General features: G+C 44.7%; 2 protein-coding genes across 3 annotated transcripts; both read left to right on the top strand.

Annotated features, from left to right (window-relative positions):
• Positions 1 to 1,235: 1,235 nt before the first annotated feature.
• LOC120665137 (probable inactive receptor kinase At5g58300) lies at positions 1,236 to 7,242 on the top strand. The gene is made up of 3 exons (XM_039944594.1): positions 1,236 to 1,397; positions 3,472 to 4,821; positions 6,340 to 7,242. Exons 2-3 carry the CDS (start codon positions 3,543 to 3,545, stop codon positions 6,957 to 6,959), a joined length of 1,899 nt encoding a protein of 632 aa, XP_039800528.1. The 5' UTR covers positions 1,236 to 1,397; positions 3,472 to 3,542; the 3' UTR covers positions 6,960 to 7,242.
• A 5,558-nt stretch (positions 7,243 to 12,800) lies between these two features.
• LOC120665141 (ubiquitin-conjugating enzyme E2 11-like) lies at positions 12,801 to 17,277 on the top strand. 2 transcript variants are annotated; one of them, XM_039944599.1, is made up of 5 exons: positions 12,801 to 13,003; positions 14,588 to 14,666; positions 14,870 to 14,997; positions 15,702 to 15,806; positions 16,866 to 17,277. In XM_039944599.1, the coding sequence occupies exons 2-5, from the start codon at positions 14,597 to 14,599 to the stop codon at positions 17,007 to 17,009; spliced, it is 447 nt and encodes a 148-aa protein (XP_039800533.1). In that variant the 5' UTR covers positions 12,801 to 13,003; positions 14,588 to 14,596; the 3' UTR covers positions 17,010 to 17,277. The 2 variants fall into 2 exon arrangements, with proteins under 2 accessions (XP_039800533.1, XP_039800535.1); XM_039944601.1 differs by having other exon boundaries at positions 12,879 to 13,080.
• The last annotated feature ends 364 nt before the right edge of the window (positions 17,278 to 17,641 follow it).

The raw sequence follows: 17,641 nt of genomic DNA on the forward strand, positions 1-17,641 counted from the left end.
GGAGGAGGGGGAGCAACGGCCCCTCGCCACGGTGGCAGGTGCAGTACGTCCGCTTCTTGCTCTGGAAATAGCGAGCGGAGGGGCACCCTGAATCATAGAGAGTGGATTACAGCACCCCGCTGCGGGGATTTTTTCGCTAAAGCGGTACTCCATCCCGGTACAGAGTGGGATGCAGTAGCCCACTGCGGAGAGCCTAACGAGCAATTTTCAGCCCAGCTGCCAGAAGCCAGCCCACGAGGAGCATCCAGCAGCCACCGCCACCAGTCTCCTTCTGTTGGGCCCGCATGTCAGAGACACCGAGCGAACCTCCGTATCCTCGCAGCCACTGCCCGGTGGGCCTAAGGACACCCCTGTGCACTCACGCTGCGCGGTGGGGCCAGGGGCAGATCCGTCACTCGCTTTTGAGCTCCCCTCCAGGACGAGGGAACCCGTCGCACCGGCAGGAACAGACCACTTATCTCCGATCATTCTCCCTCTCCAACTCTCCCCAAACATACTATTTACTATATTTTATTATCTTTTTTAAAAAAATTCCTCCTCCTATAACTCTTTCTTCCCAACCATTCCCCCTATATGTATTCCTCCTATATACTATCACTCATTAACTAACTATTTATTTATCATTTTTGAATTTAAAAAATCATATAATATTTATACTGTTATAATACGCATTATCATTATGTTACAAGCCTCAAACAAAATTAATATCGCGAAGAAACGGTATGATTAGAATATAGGAGTTGCTTTGTGGGCTCCCCCCCCCCCAAGCTCCCCTTGCGCACCGCGGGGCTTGCACGGGCGCGCGCACCCCGCACACGGCGCGCGCTCCTCCCGCGGCTTCAGCATCACTGGCTGCCTGCGTCCGCTCGCAACTGCAACGAGAGAGAGAGAGAGACGCGGAGGCGGGCGGGGAGGAGGGGGAGGGAGAAAGGGCCTCAATCCAGCTGCTGCCTCGCTCGGCGCGCGCTCGCCGGCCGTGAGGGTGAGGGGGAGGAGGAGGAGGAGGAGGACGGTGGCGTCCGGTGGGCCGCCGCGGTGGAATGCCGGCAGTTCCCGCCGCGGATCGGGCTGTCTCCCTGGAGCGGCGGCTGGCCCTGGGCGGTGACCGCAAGGCCCGGTCCTGAGGCTGGGCGGCGGCGACCCCGAGACGGCGCTTGGTTGTTTCGTTCTCGGTCGCGCTCTCTTTCTCTCGGAGACGCCGCGAGGGTCAGAATTCTCTCCCCCCCCCCCCCCCCCCCCCCCCCCCCCGGCGCCACCTCCTCTGGCTCCTTTCGCGTCCTGGGTCGCCGGCTCGCCGCCACCGGGGAGGCGCACACCGCGCGGCGCGAACATGGAGCTCGCCTCCGGGCTTCCGGGGTTCCGACCCCGGGACGGGATGGCTTCTTGCGGCTTGCGAGGTACGGCGTAAGTCAGAGTTCTTTCAGTACAGTTGTACTGCGTACTGCGCGAAAACGATGTGTAGGTGTAACGTAGTATTCCGTTCCTTGCACTCGGCTCACCAGGCTACTGTTGCACGAAAGCAAATCGCGCTCCGCTTTTCCTTGAAACACATTTGTTTGGTCGATGAGTGCGTGCCTTTTTCTTTGTCTTTAGAAAAGGGGAAAGAGAATGCACTGGAATTGCGCTTTTGTTAGCAGCTGTATGGGAGGAGTTGAGCACTTCGAATCTCTACAAGCCAACAGTCCACTGTTACCTTGCGTTTATTGGTGTGGTAGTGAAGCAATATTTATTTTTTTAGACAAAAACAAAGTGGTACTGAACTAATGATTTGTACTTCCTTAGTGTAAGAAACCTGCAACTACTGAATAAACAAACAAGAGCTTGAAAATCATGCAATGGAGCAGGTCAGGCATGCATTACTGGACTGCAACTTGCAGCAACAGTGACATGGGGAATTCCCTACTCCCAAGCTTGATGCACCAGGGGGAGTGGTAGGAAATGTGAACTCTCAATAACCTTTATTTAAGAGTAACTCTTAGTAATCCTACTGGTACATCTACTGTTTCAGTTGTCCTATGGCGTGTTGAGATAGTGATGCCTCTTGTCTTGCATTTGTCCTATGGTGTGGAGCCTGACCTCAGATCCCTCCTAGGCGTGCCGTGGCGCCGTGCTGCCCATGGTCGCCCCCATTAATGATCAGAGCCCCACGCTGCCTGTCAAGCCCTCTTCCCTTTGGTTTCGTGCATCTGAGACCACCTGCTTTACATGCTGGACTTTTGGTTTCGTGCTGACGCCTTTTTCCAAAGCATTTGGTCCATGAGAAAACAAGGGCATTAGGTGTAGTAACTGGGTCTAGGTTAGGTGCTCTGTAATGCTGCTTTTGTGCAAGTTACACATGTGCAAGGGAGTCCTCCAACGTGCTGTGCCTGCTCTTTAGAAGTCCTATACAGGGTTAGTGTTTTGTCACCACCCTTGTGTCTGTTCTGGTTATGACTGGGCGCCATTTGTTTAGGTGCGGTGGCTATTTTGTTAACACAGTGGAGTTATCCTTCGCGGAAAAGGCTAAAAGAGTGATGGCTACTTGCTAAAAGATATGTTGTTTTTTTTATGTGGCACATGATCCTAGCTGTCCTTTTCACAAGGCTTGAGATAAAACCAGAAGATTTGTTTAGGTCGGGCCTTTCGGTTGTGGCTAAAGAGAAGACAGGATGCGTCATTCTGTTTTCATTTCATTTTACTATTTTAGAGGGAGGGTTGCTGTGTGGCAGTTGAGGAATCTTATGGTCCCCTTGAAATATCAATGTGGACAGCACTCTGTCATTATCTCAGCAGAGAGCCCATACCAGATTTCTGTGTCAGTGATGCAAATTAGCTAATAGCTATGGTGCAAAATATAGGTTCTTCATTATGATGTAAGACAGTGAGGGCAGTGTTGATTCCAAAGAATGGTGATTTTTTTGTATCTTAGATTATGTAACCTGCTCATCCCGTTTCAACTGGAACATATACACCAGATCCATAAATTTTAGGTCTAAAACCTATTAGTCCCATTATTCACGGTAGACATTCTATTAAGCATATTTACTATTATCCTTTAGCAGAACCAGAATCTGATATTTAATGATGGAAAAACATACCTGGTTTTGACATTTAAAAACTTAAGCAGCGGGAATGCCTCTCGTAAGCTATTAACTGATGAAAGGATATTTCTTGGATTATATTTGGTGGTTTACGTGCTTGCGTCATATATTGATCATTGATGAAAAGAGTTGCTCCTCCGTTTTCTTCAAGATCTCTCAGGGCATATATTTTCAGTAGCTGCTCGCTTGGTTAAGACCATGCAAATGTCCCTATGAAAAAGGCGTGAGTATCCTTTGGAAAAATGCAATTATTATTTTCGCTATACAAATTCCTTTGCCTTTCTACCTTTTTTTCTACTTGTAAACTGATTTTTTATACTGTTCTCTTGGCTCTAAAAATGTGAATCGCTATTCATGTATTGTTGACTCTTGTCACCCTTTCATGTGGCAGGAGTGATGCACTGATGGAGACTCTTGGATTATAACTGCAGTTTCCCTTTTTTTTTCCAGCCATTCCTAACAATGTGGCATCTGAGGCTTATAGCTATTCTTTCTGCTGCTCTTTTCTTTACGCACATTCCTTGTGCCAGAGGTGCTGACCTGAACTCCGATAAGCAGGCCCTTCTTGCGTTTGCTGCATCACTGCCTCATGGCCGAAAGCTCAACTGGACCTCCACAACCCAATTATGCACATCCTGGGTTGGAATTACTTGCACACCCAATGGTAAGCGTGTATGTGAAGTGCGACTACCTGCAATAGGGCTATTTGGTCCTATCCCTGGGGGCACACTTGGCAAGCTTGATGCACTAGAGGTGTTGAGCCTTAGGTCAAATCGTCTCACTATTAATCTCCCACCTGACATAGCATCCATTCCTTCTCTGCACTCCCTTTATCTTCAGCACAATAACTTGTCCGGAATTATACCAAGCACACTATCTTCCAGCCTAACATTCTTAGACCTGTCATATAATTCCTTCAATGGAGAAATCCCGTTGAAAGTGCAAGATATCAGTGGACTGACTGCATTGCTTCTCCAAAACAACTCTCTTTCTGGACCCATCCCTGACCTTCACCTCCCCAAATTGAGACATTTGGATTTGAGTAACAATAACCTCAGTGGACCTATACCACCTTCCCTGCAGAAGTTCCCAGCTAGTTCTTTCTTGGGAAATGCCTTTCTATGTGGATTTCCATTGGAACCATGTCCAGGAACCGCACCTTCTCCAATATCACCATCACCCCAAAATGGCCAAAGAAGCATATGGAAAAGGCTCAGCCGTGGTGTCATCATTGCAATAGCTGCTGGAGTAGGGGCCATAGTACTGCTTTTGATTATCATCCTCTTGGTATGCATCTTCAAAAGAAAGAAAGACACAGAACCTGGTGCGGGATCATCTTCATCCAAAGGAAAGGCTAGTGCTGGCGGAAGGGCAGAAAAATCCAAGGCAGAATACAGCAGCGGCATTCAAGAAGCAGAGAGGAATAAATTGTTTTTCTTTGAGGGATGTTCATATAATTTCGACTTGGAGGATTTGTTGAGGGCTTCGGCTGAAGTCCTTGGAAAAGGAAGTTATGGGACTACCTACAAAGCTGTTCTTGAGGATGGCACTACAGTAGTGGTTAAGAGACTGAAGGAAGTGGTGGCAGGAAAGAAGGAGTTCGAACAGCAGATGGAGCTAATTGGCAAAGTTTGCCAGCATCAGAACACCATCCCATTGCGTGCTTACTATTACTCTAAGGATGAGAAGCTCTTGGTGTATGATTATGTCCCATTGGGTAGCCTTTGTGCTGCTTTGCATGGTACGTCCTTCACTTTGAATATCTATTTGAACCATATTACATTTTATACTACCTGTCAGAATGATATTTTGAACCTTTTTTTGTACTAATGAAATCTAAAGCTATTAGCTTACTTCAACTTGAAAATGTTGGTAGCTGTAACGGGTGCTTGGTCAGGTCCGATGCTTGAGTAAAACATATTCTAGTTCATTCCGGTACTTTGATACTTGATAGTTTTATTGCAAGTGATGTGATACAAAACAAGAGGGTTGCATCATAACCTTTTCTTTTATGCCGTTATTGGTAGAAGCTTAATTAGAACCACAAGGTAGAAACCAACACTTGAACGCTCAAGTGGTGATTGCATACTTGCATTCTAGCATAGCATGGTGCTTTATGTTAATTCTGTAGAACTCCGTAGATACATAGATAGTTGAATCTCTGTAATTTGTAGCTTATGATAAGCTACTAAACTCAGAATGGTTGTTTTTTTGAATAAGATATCGATATTGACTCTGAATGTAATACTGCCTTTCGGCCCTTGGTTTTTATCTTTCTGAAGATAAAACATATTGAAGTATTACAAATCAAGTCAAGTCAACATATAGCTTCCCTACTAAATAGAATCACATCGAATGTTTGGACACATGCATGGAGTACTAAATAAAATCTATTTGCAAAACTTTTTGCACGGATGGGTTGTAAATCGCGAGATGAATCTGATGAGCATACTTAATCCATGATTTGCAACATTGATGATACAGTAAGCATCCGCTAATTATGAATTAATCATGTATTAATTAGGCTCATTAGATTCGTCTCGCGATTTACAACCCATCCGTGCAAAAAGTTTTGTAAATAGACTTTTATTTAGTGCTCTGAAATAGTAAGATTCTCTTCCAAAAATTTACGCCAAAAAGATCTAAACACACCCTAATTTGTTCATTGTTCTTGGGATTACAAGAATTGTTCTGGAAAGATCTACTCTTATAGCTAGGCTTTTGAGCTACACTACCTTTTCTGGCCATTGCAATGTGTGCAAAAGAATACCAGTGGTTCTATAGTACCTTTATTTTCCATTACCTGCTTTTAGGTATCACACCAATACTGACCCCGGCACTTTCAGGGTAGCCTTATTACACGGACTGGGGTTGCAAGTAGGGGTGGTAAAGGGCCCAATATTTTGAACTAAAAAATCTAAGGATCGGACCCTAAAAGGGCCAGGCTCTAAACATATGTATTTTTGAACTAAAAATTTTAAGGGCTTTATTGGGCTGTGAAGAGGCCATTAGGGCCATGGCCCATTACCACCCCTAGTTGCAAGTAGCTCTAGTAGTGAATTGCGATGACCTGCAAACTGTGTAGATTGAACATGACGGCTGAAGTATGGCTCAAACAGTAGCATTTCCACGGTTCTTTTCCATTTCAGCCATTTCGCTAATTTATTTTCTGAAAGGCTGACTAACTTGCTCATTGTTCACATTTGTATGGAGGCGAAATTATATGACAACAGACTGACTGCTGATTACAATTACCCAGGGAATAAAGCTTCTGGAAGAAATCCACTTGACTGGGAGACGAGAGTGAAAATAGCTCTGGGCACCGCACGCGGGATGGCTTATCTTCACGACGAGGGTGGCGGGAGGTTCGTCCACGGGAACATCAAGTCAAGCAACATCCTCATCTCCCAGGAACTCAGCGCATGCGTCACCGAGTTCGGCCTCGCCCAGCTCATGGCCCCGTCCCACGTCCACCCGCGGCTCGTCGGGTACCGCTCACCTGAGGTCCTCGAGACCAAGAAGCCGACGCAGAAATCCGACGTCTACAGCTTCGGCGTCCTGCTCCTCGAGATGCTCACCGGTAAAGCCCCTCTGCGATCCCCCGGCCGCGAGGACTCCATCGAGCACCTCCCCCGGTGGGTGCAGTCCGTGGTGCGAGAGGAGTGGACGTCGGAGGTCTTCGACGTCGACTTGCTGAGGCACCCGAACGTCGAGGACGAGATGGTCCAGATGCTCCAGATCGCTATGGCATGCGTCGCCGTTGCCCCCGAGGAGCGGCCTCGGATGGAGGAGGTGGTCGGGAGGATCGAGGAGATCCGGAACAACTACTCGGAGACGAGGACCTCCCCGGAGGACAACCCGAGGGAGGGAGCCTTCTGAATCATTCATCCGTAGCGCAGCCATAACATGGCATCTTTACTGGAAAAAATAGGTTTGACAGCTCCGCACTTAGTGGGTTTGCAGTTGGTACCTGATCATTCTTTGGTGAAATTGTTTCATGTTCTTTGGTTCCATCCATGATGTTAGCACTGGTGGTTATTTCTCTAGCTCTGTGCACTGATGATCATCGTAGGGTGTTAATTTGTCGACTGTGCTGCGACTCAGTTTGAGACAACTCTTTAAAGTTTGTGTTGTCCAATGAGCATTCTTTCTGTTTTTGCCACTTCTGTTGACTACTGAATCATGACCGTGCTAATCACTTTCCCGACACCCTTAATCTCTTGCAGATTGGTGCATGTATGATACCCAGTTTATGTAAGAGACCCGGTCCCGGACGAATTAACAATTGGTACCAACGGTGAAAAATAAATCCAAATTGCTGCTTTTAAAGAGAGAAAGACATACCGAAGACAATTCAGTGATCAGAACATTTGCGCCAGCCTTATCGGTCTTCTGGGAAGAACGGATCCTAATACGGTCCACAATGTCGACATTTCAACCACTTTCTCAGGCCCACAGGCCACAGCGCTTTAGCTACTTTGTCAGCAATCAACTCCATTCATCTCCATGTGTTCTAGTGCCTCTTAATCGTGTGTGGATAATGGTAATCCAGTTTTGCGTTTCCTTCGCAAGACCTGCGCTGGATCAGCGATGAGATTATTCCATTTTTCTTTGTGAGATAATGCACGCTTGTTCTTTTATATTGCTTATTCTTTTATATCATTAGCCTATTAACCCGTGCTCTTGCACGGGTAATTAATATAAAAATAAGACTTATAGCTAATAATTAGAACGTTATATATTTCGCCCCCTCTTTCATCTATTTAATAATCTAACACATACTCTAAAATACATATTTATCATTACCTAACTGCAATAGATTTTATTTTACATCACACCTTCATGTGTGTTTGGTATACATTCAATTGAACCATTTGTTTGTGAATTAGTATTTTTATCTCTTTCGTTATACATGAAATGCAAGGTGACACATATCGTGGATAGTATTTTTATATGAAAAATAACATAAATATTATATTAATAATAGTAGAAAAAAGTAATTTAGAATTTTATATCGGTGCACTTTAATATTTTGTTATGATTATATAATTTAGATTTAGATTTAGGGGTTACTTTAACTCTTAATAATATCATAATTGTATAATTTATATACAAATTTCAGGGGTTATTTGCATTATTTCATAATGGCATTGGTGGCAATTTACATGAATATTAGGGGGTTATTTTAGATTTTCTTATAACGACAGAGGTGAATAATTTAGATATATAGTTTATTTTTATAATGGCACAGGTCGGTAATTTATTAGGAAAAATAACAGATCAAATGACTATAATGATAGAGTTGTCGGATTGATGGGTGGATGTTTCTAATTTTTGTGAGAATTTCTAGATTTTCTCTATTTTTAAGGGTATTCGCCTAGAATCCTAGGTTGCTTCACATGAAAGCTTCAAAGGAGTCTCCAATTAGTAATAGTAAGATATTGGTCAGGTCTGTACAGTTCAGAGTATCAGCCAGGAGGTTGGCGGACGACATCAAGGTGGTGATAGGGTGTTGTATTCAATCTACTGGCCCAGCAAGTGCGGGAATTTCTCTTAGAGACAAGCGCGCACAGTGAGGGGTGGAAGGGTGGGGGAGGTCAGCCGGGGTGGGAGATTGGGGGAGCCGCCTGCGGCGGTCGAGATGGTGGTCGAGGAGGTGGAGCTTAGGGTTTCAGATTTCTTGGGCTCTAATGGCCACCAGCTCTAGACGAGGCGGTCGTTGGCGGTTTGACCTGTGGCGGAGATGAGACGGTGTGGCAGTACCGTCAACTGAATGGTGGCCAGCGGTGCGGCGAGGGGCGTTTGCGATGGCTTGTTTCACACTCACGCGAGCTAGAAATAGATGCCCCCAATAAGAGGCGCCAAGAGCCAGAGCTCTACCGCAGCCGCAGAAAGAACTGACAGATGAAGCGGGCGACGAGGAGATGGAAGAATCCTGAACCTCCTGTGTCTTCTAGTGTCGAACGGTCTGGTCTGAAATTCAGATTAGGACCTTCATAGGTATTCCCTCCCTCTCTCTTTTCTGCTTTGTATCCAACTATTGAATTTCCCTGCCTTCAAAGAAAATATTTGAATTTCCCTTCTTGAATGGGAATGGGATGTGCCCTCGTGTCCGAAAAAAAAACTTGTGAGGGAAGCTTGTTCCTGTACCTTTCTCTTAACTTCAAAGTGTGCAGTACAAAGAACAAAAACAAAAGAAAAAAAGAAACGGTAGCGGTAGACGCAAGAACTTGCCAAGTCAAACCAAAATGCGTACCTCTTCTCCGTTACTCCATCACATAAAGTGTCCATTTAGTCTTTAAATTTTATTTAATAGTAAAAATTATTGATTTATATTATAGTAAAATTTATCTAATTAAAGTAATATCAAATACCAAGAAAGAATTTGCATTGGGAAGGGTATGTAGCCAATCAAATATTTAAGTAGATATTATTTTTTTGTTCCAATGTATTTCCATTTATTAAGGATATAGAGAATAAAATAAGTAACACGGTCTTCAATCACAATTGATATAGTTAATTAGGAGTAATATGGTCATTTTCCAGTACTAATAGTATATCTGAAATTTTCTAAACCAACAATCCACGTGGATGGAGAGGGAGTATTGGCTAAAACTACTTCCAACTCTCCAACTCAGTTGGTGTTCATATAATTAATTAGGCTGCCACATCTAAGGTGGCGCTTAAGTTAATGAGGGAAGAGAAGCACCGAGCACCGTTTCTCATGCACGAAACGGTGTCGGTGCGAACTCCGATGAATGAAGAAACCGGCGAAAACGCGTTGGGGGGCGACACTGGTTTCTTCGGAATGCAATCTGTGGGGCCCGCACCCACACCCAGCAGACCTCGCCGTCGAATCTTGCCGGAGTCGGAAGAGGAACGCCTTCCCGCTGCCGCGCACGCTTATTCCGGAGTCTTGCTGGTGCGCGGCGCCCGGCCGTCGTCCCGCCGGTGTCCCGCTGCCGCCCGCACCTGAGGTCCCTGCCGCTGGCCGAACACGCAAAGAGACCCCTTCGTCCCTACACGCGTTCCCTGCCGCGGCGCGCGCGCAGAGGACTCGCCGGCGGCCGGCCGCACGAGACCCACCACCGACTGAGCAAGCATCAAATACTTTGATTAAGTTTCTCTAGAAATTAAATCTTTCTCAAGCACGCATCTTGAATCCTAATGGAAATATTTGTAATTGGGAGCTTGCAATCTTGAAGAATCGCTTCCTTACAGCAAAGCAAGCAAGAAAGAAAGGCTAATTCCAATCTGAATCTAACACCACAAGCAAATCTACTAGCACAGGAAGCAAGAGCTCACGCGAATGCGGAGCAGCATCGGCTACGGACTCCAACTCGTCTTCTCCACAGTCCACACTGTAACAGAACGGGCCAGATGGGCCGGGCCGAATCCCGGGTTATTGTAGCTCGGCTACTGTAGCGACGAAAAATACTGTAGCGACGGGAGTATAGTCCCCCACTGTAAGTTGAGAGAGGGACGAGCCAGATTAAATACCAGGCCCTGGGTAGTTAAATAACTCTGGTTGCAACCTTTTGCGCGAAGCGAGGACGAAAGCGCAAGAGAGTTATTTAGCAGGTGTGATTTACTCAACGTGCAGAGTAGATCTTAGCCGTTACCCGGGTCGGATCCGTTACAGTGGTATCAGAGCCGACTCTCGCGGTTTCACGCCACATACGGCCATAAGTGCGCGGACATGAGCACGGGCGCGTGGTCGCAGATGCCACCGGCATGTGGGCGGACGCGTGTGGGCACAGATGCGCGGGCATCGAGGATGCGCCGGCACTGGACGCACGGACGTGGCACAGGACCGTTGGCACTGGACGCACGAACGTGGTACATGGGACCGTTAGCACTAGACGTATGGGACGTGGCCAAGAGAGGAGATCCTGGTGGTATTTAAGTTGGTTCGATGATTCGACGGGGGCCAGATGGGCCGGGCCGAATCTTGGGTTACTGTAGCGACAAAAAAAAATACTGTAGCGACGGGAGTATAGTCCCAGACTGGAAGTTGAGAGAGGGACGAGCCAGCTTAAATACCAGGCCCTGGGTAGTTGAATAACTCCGGTTGCAACCTTTTGCGCGAAGCGAGGACGAAAGCGCAAGAGAGTTATTTAGTAGGTGTGATTTACTCAACGTGCAGAGTAGATCTTAACTGTTACCCGGGTCGGATCGTTACACACACGCTGGCAGCTGTCAGGGAGAACAGGAAGGACGCCCAATCACCCAGCTTGCAGTCGCTTGCCGCTCGCTCCGTAACCTGTACGGGTATAGCTACGGGTGGCCACCGGCGGCGCGCCGCCCGCTCGTGGTGCCGCAACATCTCTGTTGAAAGATGAGAAGCGAGAGAAAGAGAAGAAGATGGAAGAGCGGGAGAGAAAAGGATAATTTATGGGTTGGAGGCTGTAGTTTCTATACACGATATTTGGGCCGTGTTTAGTTCGCGTGAGATGTAAATACAAATTTTTTTTCGATGGAATCTTACTAATTTGAAGTACTAAATGAAGTTTATTTACAAAACTTTTTGCACAGATGTGTTGTAAATTGCGAAACGAATCTAATTATGCTAATTAATATATGATTAATCATTAATTAGCGGCTGATTACTGTAGCATCACTGTTACAAATTATGGATTCAGTAGGCTCATTAGATTCGTCTCGCGATTTACAGCTCATCTATATAGAAAGTTTTGTAAATAGACTTCATTTAGTACTTCAAATTAGCAAGATTCATTCGCAAAATTTTGTATTTTTTTTATTTTTGTGTTTACGGGGTGGGAACTAAACATAACCTTAGTGATATGGCAGCATGGACACCACCCCAAGATACTATGGGTTAGACCTGGCCTAAACCGACTGCGAAACGGTACCATTCCTGTGATCTCATCCAAGGATGCCACCTTTTACGACCGAATTTCAACACCCACGCTGCAATTTTCCATCTAATCTCGGAAATTGAAACATCAATAAAGGAAAGAAGTTCAAACCTTTCGACTGCCACATCTTAATGGTTCGAGTGTTAAGATGCAAAGCTACCAAACGAGTAACAAATGCAGCGCACTGCAGAAGTGTATACTTCATGAAATGCGCAGTTAAACATCCAAAAATTTCGGTTATATTTCTAAAAAAAATTCAGCAAATCTTTCATGGTTCCCGTATCGTATTGACCGCTTCCCTGTAAATGCGATTCTAGCTGACTGATGCTTGCAACTCTTGACGGTTTGACCAATAAATTTTATTAGGGCCCATTACATCACAGCAGTGGAAGGAGCAGGTTCTCTTTGGTTGTGAGCAGGTTCTCTTTGGTTGTTGGATTTTTTTGCGAGCTCACTTGGTAAATGAAAACCTAAACCGAGGGTGTGTTTAGTTTGCAAAATTTTTTAGGTTCGGTTATTATAGCACTTTCGTTTTTATTTGGTAATTAGTGTCCAATCATAAACTAATTAGACTCAAATGATTCATCTCATCATTTACAGCTAAATTGTACAATTAATTATTTTTTAAACTATATATAATATTTTATGTATGTGTCCAAAAATTTGATGTGACGAGAAATCTTGAAATTTTTTAAAAAATAATCATGGCGAGTTGTTTACTTATCTTATCAGGAGAAAATAAAAAAATAAAGAAGGCCAGGCGACGTACGACGAACGTTCCACTCCCACCCCTCTCTGCCCACCCCGCAGGCCATATATAAACGCCGGCTCGGACCCGGAATGAGATCCTCTGCAGTCGACTGCAGTGGCCGACGAGTGGGCCTGATGGACGTCCGGGCCCACATGCAGTGACAATGGCACTCTGCAGTCACACCACAAGCGAGGAGGGACCCGGGGCGGGGCAAGAGGAAAAAACAAGAGAGAGAAGGCGTCTCTCTCTCCTCTCTCGCCGTCCCCAACCTCTCGTCTCGCTGCCTGCGAAAGGTGGGAGCCTTTGCTTTTCCGCGTGAATTTTTTCGGGCGAATTTTTTCCGGCCTCCGCTCTGGTCAGATCGGCGCGGGTGAGCTCCGGCCCCTCCCGATCCGGATCCGTCCCGTCGGCGCGCGTGTTTTTTCTTCTCGAGTTTTCTGCGTGTTTTTTTCTCTCTTCGCTTTGGTTGCAGCGGCTGGCTCGGGTAGATCTGCGGTTTGGAGCGCGCAGAGGTGTCGTGGCGTGTGGTAGCTTTGTGGTTTCGTGGTGGGCGGCGTCGGTCCGTGACGGATTTGGTGCTGGTCTGCTTGAGACGTTGGCCGATCGGTGCTGGGATACGGGTTGTTCGATCTTACGAGCTCGTGGTCTGAATTTCACCGCTGTTGCGCGAGATTGGGGGCTTTTTGGTTGTTTTGGATGGATGAAGTTGGCCGTCTGTTTGCTGTGTGTCGGCTTTCTGTAAGAATTTTGGGTAGGATCCCTTTGCTCGTGCAGGCTGTGATGTGTTCCTCTGATGGTTCAGGCCGATCTCTGAGATGCCTGAAAGTGCTGTGCTGGTTTCACCTCGGTGCCGACTTTGAAGTTGGCGCAGCTTGTTTTGTGTTTACCGGTAGCTTAGATAGCTTAGCTTGACCCTGTGGGCGTTTAGACCGTGCATTTCTGAAACATGGCTGATATCTTGTTCTGACTCTAGTGTGGTTAGTTATGATGGTAAGCTTGACATACCGGGTAGAATGCTTGTAGCTGATAATTTTGGAATTAGTAAGAGGTTGGCTCATCATCATGGAATGTGGGTTGTATCATTCATCGTTACTAAACGTTCAGCTTTAGTCGTTCTGTTGGCTGTTTTAACTCATATATATGACCTGGAGTCCTTTAGCATGGAGTTTACTTTGATATGCATGTTAGAGTTTAGAAGTGCTTATCATATTTGTTTTATCTTAAGGGTAAGAGTATGTGCAAGGGTCTCGCAAGACTTACAATTTGTATATTGGTCTGTAGATCTTATATTAAACTAATCCAGACTTCTTAAGCATTGTGGCCTTCTTTTAAGAAAAAAAATAATTTATCTGCTGGCTAAACTTGCTAGTATTTGCATGTTATTAAGTTGCTAAGTGGACTAAGAATGATAATTGAGCCAAACCAACTTAATCATGGTTTGCTGCCTAATGTTGATTGGACTTAATGTTGGACAATTTTGGCTTCCAAATGATATTATATCTAGAAATCGAGCATGCAGAAAACCTAATGTTCCTGCTTAGGGGGCTAGCTGGGCAACCATCAAAGTATATGGGGTTAAGGTGACTTCTTTTGTATGTCTAGAATATTTGCATTTTTTCCAAAACAGAAAACTGAAGCTTGAATCAGCTATATGGGGTTCACAATTGTTCAATATCAGGACTGTCATGGCACACTTTGCTGAGTTTTCGGTTCGATATGTGCTGAGTTCTCTGCAACATTTTACTAACATAATTTAAACTCTGTTGTATATCATTTGCATCTCTGCTTTTTCAAATACACAAATAGATATGATTGACTGCAATCTTTGTACTACATGTTTATTAACTTATCCTTTTGCATAATGTATGAAAAAACAGGAGTTCGTCATGGCATCGAAGCGTATCCTGAAGGAGCTGAAGGACCTGCAGAAAGATCCCCCCACATCATGCAGTGCAGGTACGATTACAAGTAATTATTGGAACTGTGGAAGTGTGGATGACAAATCTTTCCAGACATTTACCGATTTACATAACCCATTGGGCACAGGCCATGCCATCTTGCCTGTATCATATTGCCAGTCTTTGCATGCTCAGTTTTTTTTTCCTAATGCCTTTCCATCACTTCTCATGAACTGCAAATTTCACTTTTACAATGTTCAGGCCCTGCTGGTGAGGACATGTTTCATTGGCAAGCAACAATTATGGGACCGCCAGACAGTCCCTATGCTGGTGGTGTGTTCTTAGTGAACATTCATTTCCCGCCAGACTACCCCTTCAAACCACCAAAGGTTAGAACTCAGGTTTATCTTATCTGCAAATTCTTTTATCTTCTTAAGTTATTGTGTATTATGCGCTCTTGCAAGCTTTGCAGTCTTGGATAGTTTGAATGTGATTACCTTTTATAAGTATAGGTTCCTTTTACCATAACTATAGGTTTCTTCTGGGTAAAAATTTGTGAAAAAGAAAGCTCTCTGTCGTCCCTTTTTCTCCTGCTAATGTTATAATTCTGGGGGAGAGGCCACTCGACATTATCCCTATTGCTTTACCTTTCTGTTAGTACTTTTACTGATGGTCAACTGATAATGTGGTTATAGTTATACTGAATACTGACATAAATCATCCCTTAGTTTTTTGCTGGTAGTTCATCAACCTTTTTCTGAATGAAGTATCCCTGCTAATATATCCTTGCAGAGTTGTAGTTTAGAACTGCGTTAGTGATTTAGTACACCTGAGGAAGTCACAAATTCCTTGCAGCTTCTCTCAAATTAAGCATTTCCATGCTAAGAATTTCAAGATAAACGTATCTTAGTAATATCATGGATTATTGTGTGTTTGACAATTGACATGCCTACGAACAATCTTTATTGGCATCCCCCTCCTTTGATGGCTGAAACTTCTTCATGAGCCGTCCCAATCTGAAGGTTGCTTTATTTGGATTTATTGTTTTAACTTTATACACGTTTATTAATCTTTGTTGACCTGTCCATTTTAGGTGTCATTCAAGACAAAGGTCTTCCATCCAAATATCAACAGCAATGGAAGTATATGCCTTGACATTCTTAAAGAGCAGTGGAGCCCTGCTTTGACAATTTCTAAGGTCATCCTGAACACTGATCTTTTCTTCTATATGTGCATATACTTTTTTATTTTCATTTCTTTCTCTATGAATATAAAATGAGTAATCTAAATTTCTGATGACACTAGATTGTTCAATATGTGCCCATTCCTCTTGAAACCTGGAACATTCACTTCCTGGTCCTTGCTGTTCCTGTGCTAGTGTCCTGTTTTTGTCATTATCTGCATTGTTTTTTTTTCTCGAATACGCAGGAGAGCTGCGTATCTTTGTATTAATAGGTAGGAAAAGATGTGCTTTTACAACGCGCAATGCCAAGACATGCGCAGCAACAAATACGCAGCCGCTATTACAGAAATAGATAGCTGCAAAGGTTCAGAACTAGAAAGCTTTATTATCTGCATTGTTGAGGTTGTTATTGTGGATTAACTGTTGATGTAATGCCTCTATAGCAGATTCAATTGGAAATCTGATGTTGTTTTCCCTATTCATTTGATTTACTTGATAAATATTTTTTGATTTCTTATGTTGCACATGCTTTAACCATATATCTGCAAAATATAAGGGCCTTTGTCATTTGAGTGTATGCTTCTATGAATTATCTCCGCTTGGATAACTTCAGAATCATGTTTGCTATTTTACTAACATATTTCATTGCTTGGATCTTCTTGCATTGCATGATTCGTGTTGTTTGAATGGAGACTCGTGGTACGTTTGTCAACCATACTTGTAGTCGACACCTCTAGTAGTTAGCTACTGGGATGGATACGATCATAGGAACTTAGTAGTTCCCCATTTTATAGCATTTGTTCCATTCATTTGGACCTTCCTCTTGTGCTGGCTGCTGGCTGCTGGCTGTATGCCAACTGTTGCTGCAAAAATCGGGCGATGATTTTCACGTGATATTATTCTTTTCTGGATCCATCCATGTGCTTGCATTTTTTCATTCAGCTGCACAATTAGGTTATGTTGGTGATTAAGATGTTGTGTTATTGTTGCATTGTGCTCATTGTACTCCTGAAACAAAATGCTATGATATCTGGTCTGTTGCTTATTAGAGTGTTGCTATGTCGGATGTTCCAGGTCTTGCTCTCCATCTGCTCCCTGCTGACTGACCCCAACCCGGATGACCCTCTTGTCCCCGAGATTGCCCACATGTACAAGACGGACCGGCCAAAGTACGAGTCGACAGCCCGCAGCTGGACACAGAAGTACGCGATGGGCTGACAAAGCACCTCGGCAGCTCAATTGGCGACGGTTCTCGTGCCGTCTCAAGAAATTGCCCGTGGGCCATTATTTCCTTCGGTTTGTCGCTGGTTGTGTGTATCCCCAATCCATCTAGGATCGTATTGTAGTCGATGTCTGCCTACCACCGTTGCCATCCATAGTGAGATGGTCGGACATGCTTTGGCTATGCACCTATGCTTGCTGAGAAACCTTCCTTCGGGTCGGTGCTATTCGGTAAGTGTTAATCGAAGACATTTATTTCATTCCCTCTGGCTGTGTCATGCATGTCCATTTTAACCATTTTGAATGTTGGCTGTTCCATGTCGTGTTCTTATTGATAAGCTTTCAGGCGTCTTGTTCCAACACAATGTCCTCGAAAACTAAACTCATTCATGACTGCTGAAAGTTTAGTCTGCTTGAAACCTGGTAGTGTATTGAACACATGAACTGTAGATCTTCAAATCATACGGTCTTAGTCTCTTAGATGCTGGAGCCATGCGAATGGATCGTCTTAAGAGGCTACAACATCACGAGTACATCGAATTGTGGAGGCCTACTGTGTACTTTACCATGGTTTTGACCATCTTGCTCCTCAGTCCTCACGGTAGCTAGGCGCCAGCTGCTGCTGCTGC

Source organism: Panicum virgatum, chromosome 3N (genome assembly GCF_016808335.1).
Source record: "Panicum virgatum strain AP13 chromosome 3N, P.virgatum_v5, whole genome shotgun sequence".
NCBI lineage: Eukaryota > Viridiplantae > Streptophyta > Magnoliopsida > Poales > Poaceae > Panicum > Panicum virgatum.